Genomic DNA, 15,079 nt, shown 5'->3' with positions numbered 1-15,079 from the left:
TACAACTGGTCGCGTTTTGGAAATCAACGACCAGCCGAGAACAAGAACGACCAACAAGCTCCAATGCAATGCTCAGCCACAAAATCCTTCGACTTTTTGGGCGTCTCGCTTGTCTCGCTTTGAGCTGTGTTTCAATCATCATTCAACCCTTTTCTTGACGAAACGTTCGTTCTTTCTTTGATTTCCCGCCTTTTTTTCTTCTTCTTCTTCTTTCTCAACATTGAAAACAAGAGTTTTCGTTCTTCTTTGTTTTTTCCCGCCATTTTTGTTTCTATTTTTCTTTGTCTTTTCTTTGGTTTCGCTTTTTTTTTTTTTTTTTTTTTTTCCCATCCAGTCTCCATTGTTCATTTTGTTCATAAGCAGCGCCTTCCAAACTGGCTTGCTTTCTGAATGGCGCAGGTCTCTCCGCCAGACGTGTACGGCATTGTCGAGCCGAATGTCTATCGCAGCAACTTTTGGCACCCGTCCAACTTCCCCTTCCTCAAGAGCCTCGGTCTGCGCACACTCCTCGTGCTCTCTCCAGACAAGCCACTGCGCCCGATCGCTGACTTTTGCGAGGACAACAGCGTCAACGTCGTAAAAGCACTGAGCACTCGACCCCCACCAGCAACCAGCGTGCCGTCCGTCGTCGCTCATCCGTCCTGCGTGTGTGTGTGTGTGTGTGTGTGTGTGTGAATGACACTCGCTTTGTTTGTGATAATGCAGATCCATCTCGGACTGAGCGCGTGGAAGCTGGACGCGTCGTCGTGGAAGCCAGTCAGCGACGAGCTCGTCAAGGAAGCGCTCGAGATCACGCTCGACGTCACAACACACCCAGTCATGCTCATGTGCAGGTGAGGTTGTGGTGAAGTCTTTATAGTCAATGCAAAGGGCGAAGGGGCTCGTTTGAGGACTTTTTTTTTTTTTTGGTGAAATTTTGTATGTCTCAGTCAACCATGCATTGTATGCACACCAATATCAACACCACGGCATGACGGGATGCAGCTCTGGCATTCATCAGACAGGAACGATCGTGGGCTGTCTAAGACGACTCCAGAACTGGAATCTGACATCAATTTTAAACGAGGTGAGTTGTGCGTGTTCTGATTGATTCGCTTTGGTCTGACGGGTTGATGTCTCCTGTGTGCGTGTGTTTTGATTGATTTGGGCTGCTTATCGTTCGGCGGCCGCTCAGTATCGGTTATATGCTGGCTCCAAGAGTCGGTACACGAACGAGCAATTCATTGAACTTTTCGATCTCGATCTAGTGCGCGTGCCTCTCAGTCCTCCGGCGTGGTTTGTGCAAATGACCGAGCCAATCGAGGGTGCGGTCAATTACAACGAAACGGCCGAGCGATGACAAATTTCTGCCTCCCCCAGCAATGTTTGCGTCGAATTCGATTGTAATGTTGTTTCATCAAACAGTGGGGAAAATAGTTGTCCTAGTATTCTGTGGAAACCGAACAAAGGAGTGTATTTTCATCTTTTTGGAATGAAAGGCCGAGGTGGACTGGTGGCCGACCAGCAAGGTATTGCCTTTGGAAACTGCTGACAGAACTTTAAATGTATTCGTCAAATGAGCGCTTTGTGATCACTGTCGGTCGACGTATCCGACATAAAGCGATTCAAATAGCAACTCGTGGGCAAACGTGCTGGGTTGAACTTGAACTTGCCAACCCTCGCGCATTTGTCGGACGATGGGATGACTCGCTGGCCAGATTGTCGCAAGTGCAAGGTTCCAATTGACGAAAGTCGGGTGCACAGCACATTCGTACTGAACAGCACCTTTTTCATCTCGGACAGTCAAATCGAAAGCACAGTCACCGATGTTATTGGGACGCTTCCAGTCACGAAGAACTTGAATTGCTTTCACACGGATTAAATCTCCTTGAGGCAGTCTGACTTTGAGAGAACTGGGTCTCTCGTCAGTCCACAATCGATTGGTATTCTGCACGCCTTGCCAGTAATGCGCCTTGTCCATAATGAGCTCGGCAATCTCGGTTGGTAGTAAAGGTAAACATGCGGGCTGATTCTCCAGCTCCAACCCGCTGGTCAGCATGCCAAACACGGTGTGACTGTCTCCAGCACTCGCCAATCGTGGAAGTAAGGAGAATGCAAGAGGGTTGATCTGATCGCGGAGGCTGTGAAACGAACAAGCGAGGCATGATCAATCAGTGACCACTCCATCGGTGGGAGGAACATTGTCTGAGCATCAACATCTGTTATTGGCAAGAACAGACTTACGGAACCTCACAACCGCAGTTGCGTTTGCGTGCCGCATCGATCGCTTGAGAACCAAGATTGCCAATGCAATTAGACGTCAGACTGTCAAAACATTGGGTGAGCAAGATGACAACGTAGCAATGACCCAGGCTCAATGCGCGAGACAAGCAACGCGCACAGTAACTTACTCGAGTAGCGTCACCGTCTTGTTCGCCTTGAGTGCCGCAGCAATCGCGCACGCTCCAGCATCGCCGATCTGATTGAACTCCAGTCTGTCCATCCTCTTCATCAGCGAGCATTCCACTCTCAAGGACCAGTCAAACGGAGATGCTGTGCCTGAGGGAAGTCAGCGTCGTGTTCACCTTGAGTGCCTCAGCAATCGCCTGAGCTCCGGCATCGCCTAACTGATTGAGCTCCATTCTGTCCATCCTCTCCATAAGCGAGCACTCTGAATTTCCTCTGTTGCATCACCCACTCACATGCATCAGGAAAGTGCGGTGTCTTACAAGAGCGCAGTCAGCGCTGTGTTCACTTTGAGTGCTTCAGCAATCGCCCAGGCTCCGCCGTCGCCAATCTGATTGAAATCCAGACTGTTCATCTCCTCCATCAGTGAGCACTTGTCACTCTACGGAATCACTCACGCTCATGCACCAGTAGATGCGAAATGACTGACTTGAGACAAGACAGCGTCTTGTTCACTCTGAGCGCCTCAGCAATCGCCTGCACTCCAGCATCGCCGGTCAGACTCGAATTCAAACTGTCCGTCCTCTGCATCAGTGAGAACTCTTCACGCCCTCGACGGATTCACCCACTCACATGCAACAGTCACATTGAGATGCCTTACTAGAGCCGAGTGACTGTCGTGTTCACTTTGAGTGCTTCGGCAATCGCCCGCGCTCCAGCGAGGTCAATCCGATTCAGTTGCAGCCTGTCCGTCTCCTCCATCAGCGAGCATTCTGAATATCCTCCACTGGATGACCCGATTTCCAATGCATCAGTACAAGTGACATACTCGAGCCAAGTCAGCGTCGTGTTCTCTTTGAGTGCTTCGGCAATCGCCTGTGCCTCTGCAACGCCAATCTGCGTCCAGCGCAGACTGATCATTTTCGTCAGTACACACGCAATATCACACTGTGATATTCCAATACTTGACTTTCTCTTACGCGAGGCATTTGGTTGCATTCTTGACTCTGTCATACAACTCGCGCTGTCTCCGATTCATACTCTCATGCGACAGCATTTTGTAAAAAGCTCAAACAGAAAATACAAAACAAAAAAAAAACTGGCTCAAACACAAAGTTCATTGTCGTTGAGTTGAACCTTGCATTGGATTTATTGTGTTCCCCGTTTCAAGCAGATTGGCTATCGTGGGTTTGCCGTTCCAACATTAGCTGCATCATGCAATGTTCAAAAACAAAACCAAAAATGCTCAGAATTCATAACAAACCCGCGATTCAATCCAAGCATCCACATCCATGTTGATTTTGTTGTGTTTTTTTCTCTCTCTCTCTCTCTCTTTGCTTGTTTCTTCATTCTATTCACTCTATTTTGTTTTTCTTTTTGACCTCCACAAAGCATGTCCAAGATTGCTCAGAAGCGAAAGCAAGCCAAAGCAGCGCAGCAAGCCACGTCCGACGAGCAGGACGACGCCATGGTCGAGCAGGCGCTCACCGCGACCGGCTTCGACGAGTCCGAGCAAATGGACGACGGCGATGAAGACGAAGACGAAGACGAAGACCAAGAGGACGCTGGCGAGGCGGACGAGGACGCAATGGACACGTTCGACGCGTCCGAAGTCCAACGCGTGGCTCTGGCCGACCACTACGCCCGCTCCTCCTCATCCGCCGCTGGCGCTGCGCCGCTGAGCTCGGCTGAGATTGCTGCTGCAGAGTCACGGCCGCAGTTTGCGCCGCTCTCGGCCAAGGACGCAGGCGTAAGTCAGTCATTCACATGGATGACGAATCCACGTGTGGTTTTTGCAACGCAAGCTCAGTCAAACATGAAGGGGCAATGTGTTCCAGCCAAAGGCTCAGTCAAACATTAGCACTTTTGAACAAGTGATACTGTCTCTCTCTCTTGGTTGATTTCAAATGAGGAAGGGGGAAAGCTCAGCGGGTTGAATGAGCCTCAGCGCTCGGTTTAGTCATAGCGCTCGCAGCCTCATTTCGCCCATTCTCCAGCTTTGTGTTAAACAATGAATGCTCTATCGGCTCGAGATTGCTCATCTCCTGATTTTGGTATTGCTGGGGTCGCTTTTGCTTTGATAGAATGGCAAGGACGGATTCCGCAAGGTGCTGGTGCCCGCGCACCGATACACGCCGCTGCGCGAAAACTGGCTCAAGATCTACACGCCCTTGGTGCAGCACATGAAGCTGCAAATCCGCATGAACATGAAGACACGCGCCGTGGAATTGAAGGTCTGACATTCAAAGAAACGTCTTGAATTGCAACCCCGTTTCCCTGTCTGAACGAACAACCATGCTGACGAAAACATCATGTGTGTGTGTGTGTGTGTGTGTGTGTGTGTGTGTGTGTGTGTGTGTGTGTGTGTTTTTGTATTTCCTTCTCTCTGTGTTTCCTGTTTGGTCTCTTTATGTAGACGTCACCGCAAACGGAAGACCCTTCTGCCCTTCAGCGTGGAGCTGATTTTGTCCGCGCATTCATGCTGGGCTTTGATATCGCCGTAAGTTGGGAGGATGACTGTTTTGGGTTGTTTGACTATGGTCAACGTATCGGGAAGAGGATGTGAACACTGATTCACTCTTCTTTTTTTTCTTCTCGTCGTAGGATGCGATTGCATTGTTGCGCTTGGATAACCTGTATATTGACACGTTCGAGGTTCTTGATGGTCAGTACAAATGGAGTTTGGGCTCTGCACTTCTGCATTGTGCTCTGAGAAAACAAAAAATGGCATTGACTTTCTCCTTGATTCCAAACGACAGTCAAGCCATTGCATGGTGAACACATGTCTCGTGCCATCGGCCGTATTGCAGGCTCTGGTGGCAAAACCAAATTCACAATCGAGAACGTCACAAAGACCCGCATCGTTGTTGCAGACAGGTATGGATATTCGTGTTCTCGAGAGGCATTTCCGTTTGTCCGTGCGCTTACTGTTCCATCTTCCCTTCGTGTGTATTTCTCCCCATGTGATGCAACGACCAGCAAAATTCATATTCTCGGTTCCTTCCAAAACATTAAGGTTTCTCGCGACGCCATCGTCAGTTTGATTCTTGGTAAGCGCGTTATTTGGCGGCGGCTGTTTGGCTTTGGACGGCGATCCCTGTCCAGTCCCCTGACCACCTTGTGCCCCCCCCCTTGTCTGTTTTGCATCACGAGCAGGTAGCCCACCTGGCAAGGTCTATGGCCAGCTTCGCTCTGTTGCTGGGCGCATGGCTTCGCGATTTTGAAGCCTTGTTTGGCGGTCGGTTGTTTTTGCATTTACAAGACTGTGAATTTTGGTTGGTCTTCTTTGTTCATGTTAACACTAAAAGCAAGCTTGATGGATTTATGGCGTGTTTATTTGGGAGAAGTTTCGTTTATGTTGTTGTTGTGTTTTCCCCGAAAACATCTCGATGACACTGGGCCGGCTACTCGGAATCCCCTGGAGGATTAATGCACGGGAATTGAGGATGCGTTGATAACAGCCGTTCGGCTTGCTGTAGGGTGAGGCCTTGAGTGAAGAACGCTTCGTCAAGGCGGCGGGCCGGATGCAGTTCCTCCATCTGTTGTTGCTCGTTGCACGCCATGGTCTACATGCGCACAAGTACATCCAGCAACCTTAAGCTCGAGGCCAAGTACGCTGAATTTTGTCAATGCTATTTCCCGCCTACCTGGAACGTGTGCGAGTCTAAATGGAAAATGTACTCGTCAGGACTATCAGGGTAAGTCAGCACGCTCATGCGACCTAGGACGCTGAACTGGGGACCTGGGTTCTGTTGTGCAAACGGACAGTTGAGCGCATCTTCATCAATCACTCTCCTCACAGACCATCTTGGTCACCGTCACCACCCTTCCATCCTAGCAAGCCTTACAAAAATCTGACTGCCAATCTCTTGAAGACGCACCCGTCTAAAGTTAAAGTACACTGGCCGATTCGAACGAGCGAGTATTTGCAGTTCAGCGCGCGACAGCGTGGTGCGCGGCCGATGGCTACTGACCGCTCGATTCTGATTTGCAGTGGCATGCTCGGGCATGGTCTGTCGCGGTCTACTGACGTCAGACGCTCCTGTGGGCTCCAGGGGCGCGCGTCGTGTTTGCTCCATCTCAGTCCATGTAGGCGCCTGGGATGCCTCAGAGCCAACTGCAGCATCTCGCGCGAGTCGCGCTCGCAGCATCGAACTGCCGGCTCTGACGGCATTCCACAAAGTGCGGCCTACTTTCCGCGATGTCGCCAAGACCGTGTGACCAATCATTGCAGAACGCGAAGTCGATGAGGTGGCTGAGGCATCCGAGTTGCGGGCAGAATCAAACTGAAGGCGGCGTCGAGATGCACTCTCCGTCATGGGACCGCGGGAAGGCCCCATCAGGCCGGTAGTGCTGTGCGAGCTCGGGGAGTCTTGAGGACTCGTCGACAACCGCTGCGACCAGCGACCTTCTTCATCAAAGCTTGCCCGTGGTGCCGAACGTTCGTCAAAGCGTCTTGTGTTCATGTCATCCTGATCGGGCGGCGGGGGCTTGCGGAAAATGTCAATAATGTACTTGATGAGGTAGATTGGTAGCAGGCATATTTGCAAGAGATCGTGGAAAAAGTTGACGCAGGCAGAGCGGTCTTTGTGCTTTTCGCTGACGCCAAGCTTGCAGCAGCACCGAGCGCATCCTCTCAGGATGGCCAAGACAATCGCACTCAATCCCATGATCAAGACCACGCCGTACCCACTGGCGATCGCATCCGCGAGCCATTTTGCGGCGTCGCCCAAAAAGTTCAAACTAAGGCCAGAGCTTGGATCGTTGCCGCGGTCATCATCATCCCCAGGCTCGCTGCCGCCTTGGTTTCCCTTGTAGATGGTGGTGCTGTTGGTGCGGAAGGACACAAACTTTTTGTCCAGCTGGTCGCTGTTGGAATTGACCAGCAAGATGGTGCAGTTGGTATTGCCGCCAATTGGTGTCATTGTCTGGAGTGTAAAAGTGTACCACTTTGCTTGGTATGAGCCAATTGACTGAGATTGCTCTGCGATCGGGAAGATGGCGGGCACGCAGTCAACGACCCGAACCGCGTACAGCGCTTCAAGAGGCGTCTCACTGGCCACAAGGACTCGCAGGGTTCCCCTCTGACTGAGCGATTCAAAATCAGTGACAGAGAAGACTTTGATGCTCGCTTGACCCAGGTTGTTGTAGAATGTAAGCGAGTCGGCTGCAATTTCCATCGTGAACAGGATGGACGCCGGGTCTCTTGGTCGAGTGGCTAGGACATACTGCTGCCCCGGCGACATCGAAACAATGTCTGAGGCGCCTGCGTACAGCCCAAGAATGTCGCCATACCGCTCGAGAAAGTAGTTGACCATCTTTCCTTGCCGACGTAACGTCGTGTCTGCCGTCCAAAAGTCTTTCGGCTGGTTGTTCAAACAGGAGCCCGAAGGACGCGTGCACTGGCCCTCTTGATAGCGGAAGGGAGTAAAGCCCACGCCAATCTTGTCGCAGGTGGCTCCGGTCAGATCCACGGTTGACTTTGGCACGAGCATCCAATCCGATCGGCCCAACGCCACCTGTGGGCTCGTTGGACTCGTTGCCGGCTGCGGAATCAGCAGGTAGTTTGTCGTCAGGTCGTAGTCCGCCACGAATGACTGAAAGCTCCCAATCAGACGAACAATTACAGAGCCATCGCTGTTCTTGGCCGTTCGCTGACTTGGCGAAACGGTGATTGTCTTGTTTTCCGAGCCAGTAAAGATCGTAAACGTAAACTTGACAGCCATCTGAGGCGGATCCAGCGCCACGACATTGTACCACAGCTGATCAAACCGCATGCAATGCGCCGACTGTGATGAGCTCGAGAAGAGTGTGCATGACGTCGACCCTCGAGAATACGGCGAGTCGATTCCAACGACTTCATTGAAGGAGCAAGTGCAACAAAAGCCCTGTTGTGCAGGTGTGGTGGTAAGGAAGCGCTTTGCGGCACATTTGCTCAGCAGGCATGCGTTGGCTGTGCAAGCTTACCTGGCTGTCTCGAATGGGCTTTGAGTTTGCATCCATGTAAACACCGCACGTAGAATCAGTGTTTCCCTCTTCCGCTTTGCAAGAGTCGTAGACGCCAAGCACATTGGATTTCAGAAAGATGGATTCAGTAGGCTTGTTGTTGACGGATTGCAGATAGCGCACAGGATGCATGATGAGTGTCTCGGACTTGGAAACGACCACTCTGATTGGCGTAACTTTCAAAATGGTCCCGTCGCCAGCAACGACGCTTGAGATTGCATCCACGCTGGTAATGGCATCTTGAGCTGCAGCCATTGTTATGGCGACCACTATTTTCTTATTGCAGCTCAGCGTGGTGGAATTTGCTGTCGCAGAGACGTCGCAATTGGTGACTGCACTCTGCGAGATGAGTTGGGCTTGGGCAGCGTTCGGGACGAGCGCCGCCAGTAGTGGCAAGCACAGGCAAAGCCATATAGCAGGGTGGAGGTGTGTCATGCTTGGGATGTTTTTTTGGTGACGGACGCGAAACGTGCGGAAACGCCCTCCAACAAGCAACAAACAGACAATTGGGCAAAACCTTGCACCTGCAACAAAAAGCGAACGCGCAAGCACGCCCCAGTGTCATATGCTAAATTAGAAACAGTCATAGTCTTGTAGGTGCGAGGACAGGAAACCAACCCAGATAGATCAATGTCGTTTGGAGCTGGTGAGAAAGGGTTAGAATTTTTGCAATGAAATTTCGAGCGTACCGATTGGTTGGCAAAGATTGGCAACAAAAAAAAAAAGTCAACCGGTCGAGTATACTGCTTGGGGTGCAAAACTACTGAATTGACCAATGTATCTGTTGCTGCGTATGATACTCTTCCGAGTCTGGTCCCTCCGTGCGAGTGAGTGCTTGAGAGAATTGGAGGAAGGACCGAAAAAAAAAAACAAATTCGAAGAGATTTGGATGACGTTCAATTCTCAACGGTTTTGAGAAAATGGAGAGTGGGATTGTTCGGTAGGACCACAGATGAATCCAGGATGTACTGGATGCTCGATGGAGCGCCATGAGTGGGTGCGGGAGGGTCGGGGAACTTGCCAGACAATTTCCAAAACAACAACAAAAAAATCGCCATTTCAGTGCGCATTGTTCGGTCTTGAATGTGTTTATTATTCTGTCAAAACACAAAACGCACAGGTCGCTCCCATTTTCCAATCCACTTCCACTGAGTGAATATTGGCAACGAAAGCCAGAAAAAAACAAACAGCGGTAACTTCACAAAACAAAGTTGGATCAGTGCAACTCCAGCTTTCAAAAGTCCCTGGGGAGGTGTTTACTCGATGACCAGTGGCGAGTGCTGGAACATGGCGTTGATTGTTGTTTGGCGTTGCAGCATTGCCAACGATGCGTTTCCTTTGTCAAACAGCGCCTTTTGCTGTTCAGGATTGGTGACGCCGGCGTTTGCGTGGAACGAATCTCGGATGAAGCGAAGGGAGTATTCTCTGCCGTGATTCAGACATTGCCAACCAAACATGAAATGTTAGCAAGGTTTTGCGGTGTGTTGTTGGCTTTGTCTGAGAAAAGTCGCGTCAAAAACATGTGCATTTGAGCCAAGACGAAGAGGCGTCATACTAGCTTGATTTTGGACGCTCTGTCCGGCCCCGAGTCCACACCCAACATGCAGGACAAGATGCGCCTTACCGGTAGTTATAGTCTTGGAACTTGCGTCCGGTCTGCAGCAGGTGGCGATACAACCGAAGCGTATCACGCTTGGACGGCAACGATGCTGGCGACGCTGCAGCTGCAACGCTCGCGAGGCCGCGGCGACCCGTGTTGAATGTGTGTTGTGATGATAATGAGGAGGATGATGGTGACGACGACGACGACGCGAGGCAGGACGCGTAGAGTGGGCTCTGCATGGCGAAACCCGCTGAACGGCCGGAAATGCAGCGAATGGCCACGGACATCGAGTGAAAGTACGAAAGGAAAAAAAAAAAAAAAAAAAATCAAACGAGACTGGTCGGAACTTGATGTGGAATTCTTGGACATGAATATGATGGTAGCTGGAGGATGGAAGTGCTGCGGATGGCGAGGGGAAGCTCGGTAGTGGTGCACTTTTGTAACCAGAAATGCAGGACAGCTCAAGATGCGGTGACTGGGAGCTTCAACGCACCCGCTTCTGTGAGAAAAACACTGCCTGTAATGCTTGTGAGTGAGGTAAGGTGCGACCTAATGGTTGCAGTCAATGGCATCAAAATCATCGCTTGTGCCGGGTCAATTGCATACGTTTTCAGGCGAGGTACCAATTCCGATTTCATTTCTAGGTTTGAACCAGAACCAGAGCAACCAGATCAAAGTAAACATCATCCCATGATATCAGAGTGTCAGGACCCGAGTTTGCGTCCGTCCAGCCGGCGAGGTTAGCCGGTGGTAGTTAATGAGGATTTAGCATATTCTGGTGTATTTGGATGCTTTTGGATAGTTGTCATTGCGCATTTTGTATCAATCAATCGACGTTACCTGGCCAATAGCTCTAAGCCCCAACCCGTGGGAATCGGAGTCTCACATAATGCGCAATCAATGAGGGCCACCTGACGTCGGTTGGATGTGATCGGTGATGGTGAGGTGGACTCTGGCACTCGGCCGCTGATGCTGTGGCGGTCGAAGGAAGTGCAGGTCCACGCGGTCTCGCGCTGCTTGGTCCGAGTCGTGTTCCAAGTAGCAGGCCTCGCGCGCGCCGCCAGCCGCGAGATGAACAAGTGTAGTCAAGTCGCCCAAGAGCGTAGACGCGTGAAGACGTCGACGCGCCTCGGGTGGAGGCGATCGTCAAGTTGCAAGATTGGAAGAAGCCATGTGGGTTTTCCACCAACGCGGTCGGTCATGGAAGGACAAGTCGGTCGAAGGAATCGCCATGCCTGGTTGGTCTCCATAACACTGGGACAAGAAGGTCCAACGGAAAGGTGCTGGAGAGCCAGAGCTGGGATTGAAGAAGGCTGTGAACATGGATACGTGCGTTTGGCTGTTGAGACGCAAGGTGCTCTTCGCATGAACAAGTTAGGCGGTCTCTACCTCTTGGGTCAAGGAACAAGCTTGTTGGTTCATATTATTTGTGTGTGTTTTGTCAGGCTGGTGTAACGATGGGGAAGTTGTAGGAAGTGTGTTTTTGGTTCTGTGCGGTGTAGCCGCAATACCGTATCCAGCACAGCGGAGGTCTGTCGGAGATGGAGTAGAGTGTCAGGACCCGAGTTTGCGTCCGTCCAGCCGGCGAGGTTAGCCGGTGGTAGTTAATGAGGATTTAGCATATTCTGGTGTATTTGGATGCTTTTGGATAGTTGTCATTGCGCATTTTGTATCAATCAATCGACGTTACCTGGCCAATAGCTCTAAGCCCCAACCCGTGGGAATCGGAGTCTCACACAGAGTACAACATCCTCGAGTATCAGCGGGAAAGAGTGCACTATGCATGTATACATGCACAGCGAGCTCCAACAAAACCATGATATTTTGGTGTGCATGCAAGGTACATAAAAAAGCTCCCTACAACCGATGGCACGCTCGAACAACAATGTAAACAATATTGCCAATACTTCCCGCACGGTAAAGTCGGTGTATCAGGTCTCCAAGAGATGCTGGAGCTGTACAAAGTCAGGGGTTTGATTCTTGTCGAAAACTTGTGAAAAAGTTGCACTGTAGTTTGCACCGATCGTTTGCTCTTGTACAGCATGATTATATCTTGTCGAATGAATGGATATGATGAGAAACCTGGAGGCATTGAACCATGCGAAGCCTTGGGCCAGGAGCAAAAAACAAGTCAAAAGAAAAAAAAAAAAAAAGCAGTAAAAAAAGCCAAAAAAAAAACGTGCGAACGCCGAGAATCGGACTCGGGTCAAGTCGTTGGCAACGACCTATTCTGCCACTGAACCACGTTCGCATTTCTTGTTGTTTATCTGCCGGGCAAGCGAGTACAGGATAGTGTAGCATGCGCCGCTGGCAGATTGAAACTGAAATTGCCAGTGTCCGAGCTGCTTTGCTTGAAACTAGTGATGCTACTTTGTGATTGGAAAATGATAGCACAACGAGGAAAGACACTGCAAGTCTTGCTGTTCCTTTTTCCGTTCAGCTCCGTTTTGAATCATATCGCCAATTGCCCAGCAGGTCAAACATCAAGAAATGCGAACGTGGTTCAGTGGCAGAATAGGTCGTTGCCAACGACTTGACCCGAGTCCGATTCTCGGCGTTCGCACGTTTTTTCTTTTGCTTTTCGCTTTTTTTTTTTTTTTTTTTTTTTTTTTTTTTTTTTTGTTACCAACAACCTCAGATTCGCAGTACTTTGACTCCACCCACCTGTTTTTCCTGTCAAACGTCATTCTTCACCATCATCTCTACAAAACGGGGTGAAACGCGCTCAGTCTCAATGCAATCGGTTTGGAGTCTGCTTTCCAGCTCTGCGTCTCGTCACATCTTTCAGCATCCAACCCGAGCTGCTGCTGCTGCTGGGTCACTGCACCGCCTCCGCTGCTTCCACACACACCAGTTGCCCTCTTCTACCCCCACCCCGCTGCGCACTGCCTTCGCTGCCACTGCTGCTGCTGCCTGCTGCCGCCACGAGGCTTCTTCCGCTGTTCCACAACCAGCCCTCTTGCGCAGGTCACTCCACGCACACTGCCGCACTGCTACCGCTGCCATCCACACCGCAACCACTGGCATGACTTCGTGCTCGTCCCCGCCGACGCCCGCCTTCGACAGTCCCGGTGGCGATGACGCCATGCTGCTCGTTTCAGCGTCAGCGGCGGATTCGGCCGTCGCTCCGACCTCGTCCAACCCTCAAGCACTCGCCGATGCATTGACTGCACTAGCAGCAGCAAGCGAACACGCTGACTCGGCTGCATCTGCGGATGGGTCCAATTCACAGTCAGCGGCCTCCTCTTCCTCTGCATCCTCAACCGCTACACAACAACAACACCAGCAGCAGCACTCGTCACTGCTACTGCCGCCGCGCAAGATGCCGTACGACTACCGAAACAAGGTAATGCTGGCGCCGATGGTCCGCGTTGGTACGCTGCCGTCGCGCTTGCTTGCACTGCAGTATGGCGCCGACCTCGTCTACTCTGAGGAAATTATCGACCACCGAATGATTCGTGCAAAGCGCACGTACAACCCGCACTTGCACTCTGTCGACTTTGTGCAGCCCGACGGCACTGTCATCTTTCGCACTTGTCCTGCGGAACGCGGCAAGCTCGTCTTCCAGATGGGGACGGCCGATCCCGCGCGTGCGGTCGCCGTTGCCCGTTTAGTGATGCATGATGTGCTTGCTGTCGACGTTAACATGGGTTGCCCAAAGTCATACTCGACCGACGGAGGCATGGGTGCTGCGCTGCTGAAACACCCCGACAAAATTCACGCCATCCTGACGGCGCTCGTCGCTGCCGTTGGCGAGCACGTGCATGTCACCTGCAAGATTCGCGTGTTGGCAACGGTCGAAGAGACTGTCGCGCTGGCCAAGATGATTGAATCCACCGGCGTGAGCGCCCTTGCGGTGCACTGCCGATTGACGCATGAGCGCCCTCGCGAGCCTGGACACCCCGATATGCTCAAGCCGATTGTCGATGCCTTATCCATCCCCGTCATTGCCAACGGCGGCTCGCTAGACATTGTGTCGCATGACGACATTGAGGCCTTCCGACAGCGGACTGGGTGCGCCTCGGTCATGGTTGCGCGGGCTGCCCAAAACAACCCGTCAGTGTTCCGTCCCGAACCCCTTGTTCCTCGCCTGGAAATGGCCCGGCAGCTCCTGCGCACTGGCATCGAGTGGGACAATCCATCTGGCAACACCAAGTTTTGCATCAACACCCTGGCCAACGACGGATCATGGGTCACGCCGCATGGCTTTACCCAGTGCGAGTCACACGCGGCCATGTGCCCGTTTTTGGGCATCGATCCCGCCGAAGTTGTGGCGATTCAAGAGCGGCGCCGCGCTGCAGCCGTGCTCGAGCGCGAACGTGACGGCGATCTCGTTGTTGTTGTTGGCGGTGGCGCTCATTCGAGTGCTCCCACTGCCAAGCGCAATCTGCAACGTGCAAATTCGTCCGAAGAAGCTAGCGGTGATGCAACCAGCTTGGTCACCGACGAGACTGAAAACGCGTCAAAGCGAATGCGGATGGATGCTGCTGATCCAACCCCCACAAACGTCGACCCACTTCTTCACGAAACAAACACCATTCACATGCCGCTCATCTTCCTTTCAGACACCATTGTGCGGCCTCAACCCTATCCCAAGGCGCTCGTTGATATTCTCGCAAATCGGCCTCAATTCACCACGGACGAGGCCAATCGCATGTTCCGCGTTCGCCTTGTTGAACCTGAGACTGGCACACAGTTCTGCTCTTCCTTGTTTGATAAACGCAAAAAGGTTTCTGAACACGCGGCTGCGCTGGTCTACCTGCTTCACCGTCATCCAACCGAAGCGGCGCAATTCGCGCAGAGCTACAAGCTTCGGGGCGACGATGAACACAAACAATTTGTCTTCCAGAACGACGCCCCTGTCGTCAGTGAATCTACACCAGCAGCGATCTGACCGCCTTCCAACATCTCGCGCCTCTTGTTTGTTGTTGGTCCTTTTTAAGTGAAATATCAATAGTTTATCGCCGCATTGATTTTTTCATTTTTCGTTCACCGAGCGCGACATTTCGGAGAGCACGCAAGATTGTATTTTGTTCTATACCTAGGACATACAGCAGCAATTCACACAATATTTATAGATGTATA

At 51.6% G+C, this 15,079-nt stretch overlaps 7 protein-coding genes and 2 non-coding genes across 9 annotated transcripts; 5 read left to right on the top strand and 4 right to left on the bottom strand.

Moving 5' to 3' along the window:
* The first annotated feature begins 283 nt into the window (after positions 1-283).
* Positions 284-1,461, top strand: CAOG_07411 (hypothetical protein). The gene is made up of 3 exons (XM_004343220.2): positions 284-833; positions 985-1,066; positions 1,175-1,461. The coding sequence occupies exons 1-3, from the start codon at positions 676-678 to the stop codon at positions 1,337-1,339; spliced, it is 405 nt and encodes a 134-aa protein (XP_004343270.2). The 5' UTR covers positions 284-675; the 3' UTR covers positions 1,340-1,461.
* Positions 1,462-1,570: 109 nt separating this feature from the next.
* Positions 1,571-3,306, bottom strand: CAOG_09085 (hypothetical protein; the record flags this gene model as incomplete). The annotated part of the gene is made up of 7 exons (XM_011272516.1): positions 1,571-2,120; positions 2,224-2,304; positions 2,391-2,474; positions 2,709-2,792; positions 2,876-2,959; positions 3,047-3,130; positions 3,215-3,306. The coding sequence occupies 7 exons, from the start codon at positions 3,304-3,306 to the stop codon at positions 1,571-1,573; spliced, it is 1,059 nt and encodes a 352-aa protein (XP_011270818.1).
* Positions 3,307-3,723: 417 nt separating this feature from the next.
* On the top strand, positions 3,724-5,710 carry CAOG_07410 (RNA-binding protein PNO1). Its single transcript, XM_004343219.2, has 7 exons — positions 3,724-4,135; positions 4,470-4,619; positions 4,802-4,885; positions 4,990-5,050; positions 5,145-5,262; positions 5,365-5,435; positions 5,542-5,710. The coding sequence occupies exons 1-7, from the start codon at positions 3,779-3,781 to the stop codon at positions 5,607-5,609; spliced, it is 909 nt and encodes a 302-aa protein (XP_004343269.2). The 5' UTR covers positions 3,724-3,778; the 3' UTR covers positions 5,610-5,710.
* A 79-nt stretch (positions 5,711-5,789) lies between these two features.
* On the bottom strand, positions 5,790-8,523 carry CAOG_07409 (hypothetical protein; the record flags this gene model as incomplete). Its single annotated transcript, XM_004343218.1, has 3 exons — positions 5,790-5,951; positions 6,417-8,174; positions 8,353-8,523. The coding sequence occupies 3 exons, from the start codon at positions 8,521-8,523 to the stop codon at positions 5,790-5,792; spliced, it is 2,091 nt and encodes a 696-aa protein (XP_004343268.1).
* A 938-nt stretch (positions 8,524-9,461) lies between these two features.
* Positions 9,462-10,332, bottom strand: CAOG_07408 (hypothetical protein). Its single transcript, XM_004343217.2, has 2 exons — positions 10,016-10,332; positions 9,462-9,816 (listed from the first exon to the last, which is right to left on the bottom strand). The coding sequence occupies exons 1-2, from the start codon at positions 10,279-10,281 to the stop codon at positions 9,648-9,650; spliced, it is 435 nt and encodes a 144-aa protein (XP_004343267.1). The 5' UTR covers positions 10,282-10,332; the 3' UTR covers positions 9,462-9,647.
* A 631-nt stretch (positions 10,333-10,963) lies between these two features.
* CAOG_09084 (hypothetical protein) lies at positions 10,964-11,449 on the top strand (the record flags this gene model as incomplete). The annotated part of the gene is made up of 1 exon (XM_011272515.1): positions 10,964-11,449. One exon carries the CDS (start codon positions 10,964-10,966, stop codon positions 11,447-11,449), a length of 486 nt encoding a protein of 161 aa, XP_011270817.1.
* A 725-nt stretch (positions 11,450-12,174) lies between these two features.
* On the bottom strand, positions 12,175-12,245 carry CAOG_09831. Its single transcript has one exon. It is a non-coding gene; the product is annotated as a tRNA-Gly (tRNA).
* Positions 12,246-12,486: 241 nt separating this feature from the next.
* On the top strand, positions 12,487-12,557 carry CAOG_09826. Its single transcript has one exon. It is a non-coding gene; the product is annotated as a tRNA-Gly (tRNA).
* Positions 12,558-13,316: 759 nt separating this feature from the next.
* Positions 13,317-14,963, top strand: CAOG_07407 (tRNA dihydrouridine synthase Dus2; the record flags this gene model as incomplete). The annotated part of the gene is made up of 2 exons (XM_004343216.2): positions 13,317-13,340; positions 13,401-14,963. 2 exons carry the CDS (start codon positions 13,317-13,319, stop codon positions 14,886-14,888), a joined length of 1,512 nt encoding a protein of 503 aa, XP_004343266.1. The 3' UTR covers positions 14,889-14,963.
* Between the last annotated feature and the right edge of the window lie 116 nt (positions 14,964-15,079).

This window comes from Capsaspora owczarzaki (assembly GCF_000151315.2).
Source record: "Capsaspora owczarzaki ATCC 30864 unplaced genomic scaffold supercont2.15, whole genome shotgun sequence".
In the NCBI taxonomy this organism is placed as follows: Eukaryota; class Filasterea; order Ministeriida; family Capsasporidae; genus Capsaspora; species Capsaspora owczarzaki.
The sequence above is the reverse complement of the archived record's forward strand: the minus strand, read 5'-3'. Positions and strand labels throughout refer to the sequence as shown.

Bases quoted from the DNA above. Each gene is read 5' to 3' on its own strand.
- CAOG_07408 (XM_004343217.2), bottom strand. From the start codon at position 10,281: ATGTCCGTGGCCATTCGCTGCATTTCCGGCCGTTCAGCGGGTTTCGCC. The intron at 9,817-10,015 runs GTAAGGCGCATC...GAATCACGGCAG, and splicing joins TTCCAAGACTATAACTACCG to AGAATACTCCCTTCGCTTCA.
- CAOG_07411 (XM_004343220.2), top strand. From the start codon at position 676: ATGACACTCGCTTTGTTTGTGATAATGCAGATCCATCTCGGACTGAGC. The intron at 834-984 runs GTGAGGTTGTGG...GACGGGATGCAG, and splicing joins CCAGTCATGCTCATGTGCAG to CTCTGGCATTCATCAGACAG. The intron at 1,067-1,174 runs GTGAGTTGTGCG...GCGGCCGCTCAG, and splicing joins TGACATCAATTTTAAACGAG to TATCGGTTATATGCTGGCTC.
- CAOG_07410 (XM_004343219.2), top strand. From the start codon at position 3,779: ATGTCCAAGATTGCTCAGAAGCGAAAGCAAGCCAAAGCAGCGCAGCAA. The intron at 4,886-4,989 runs GTAAGTTGGGAG...TTCTCGTCGTAG, and splicing joins TGCTGGGCTTTGATATCGCC to GATGCGATTGCATTGTTGCG. The intron at 5,051-5,144 runs GTCAGTACAAAT...TCCAAACGACAG, and splicing joins CACGTTCGAGGTTCTTGATG to TCAAGCCATTGCATGGTGAA.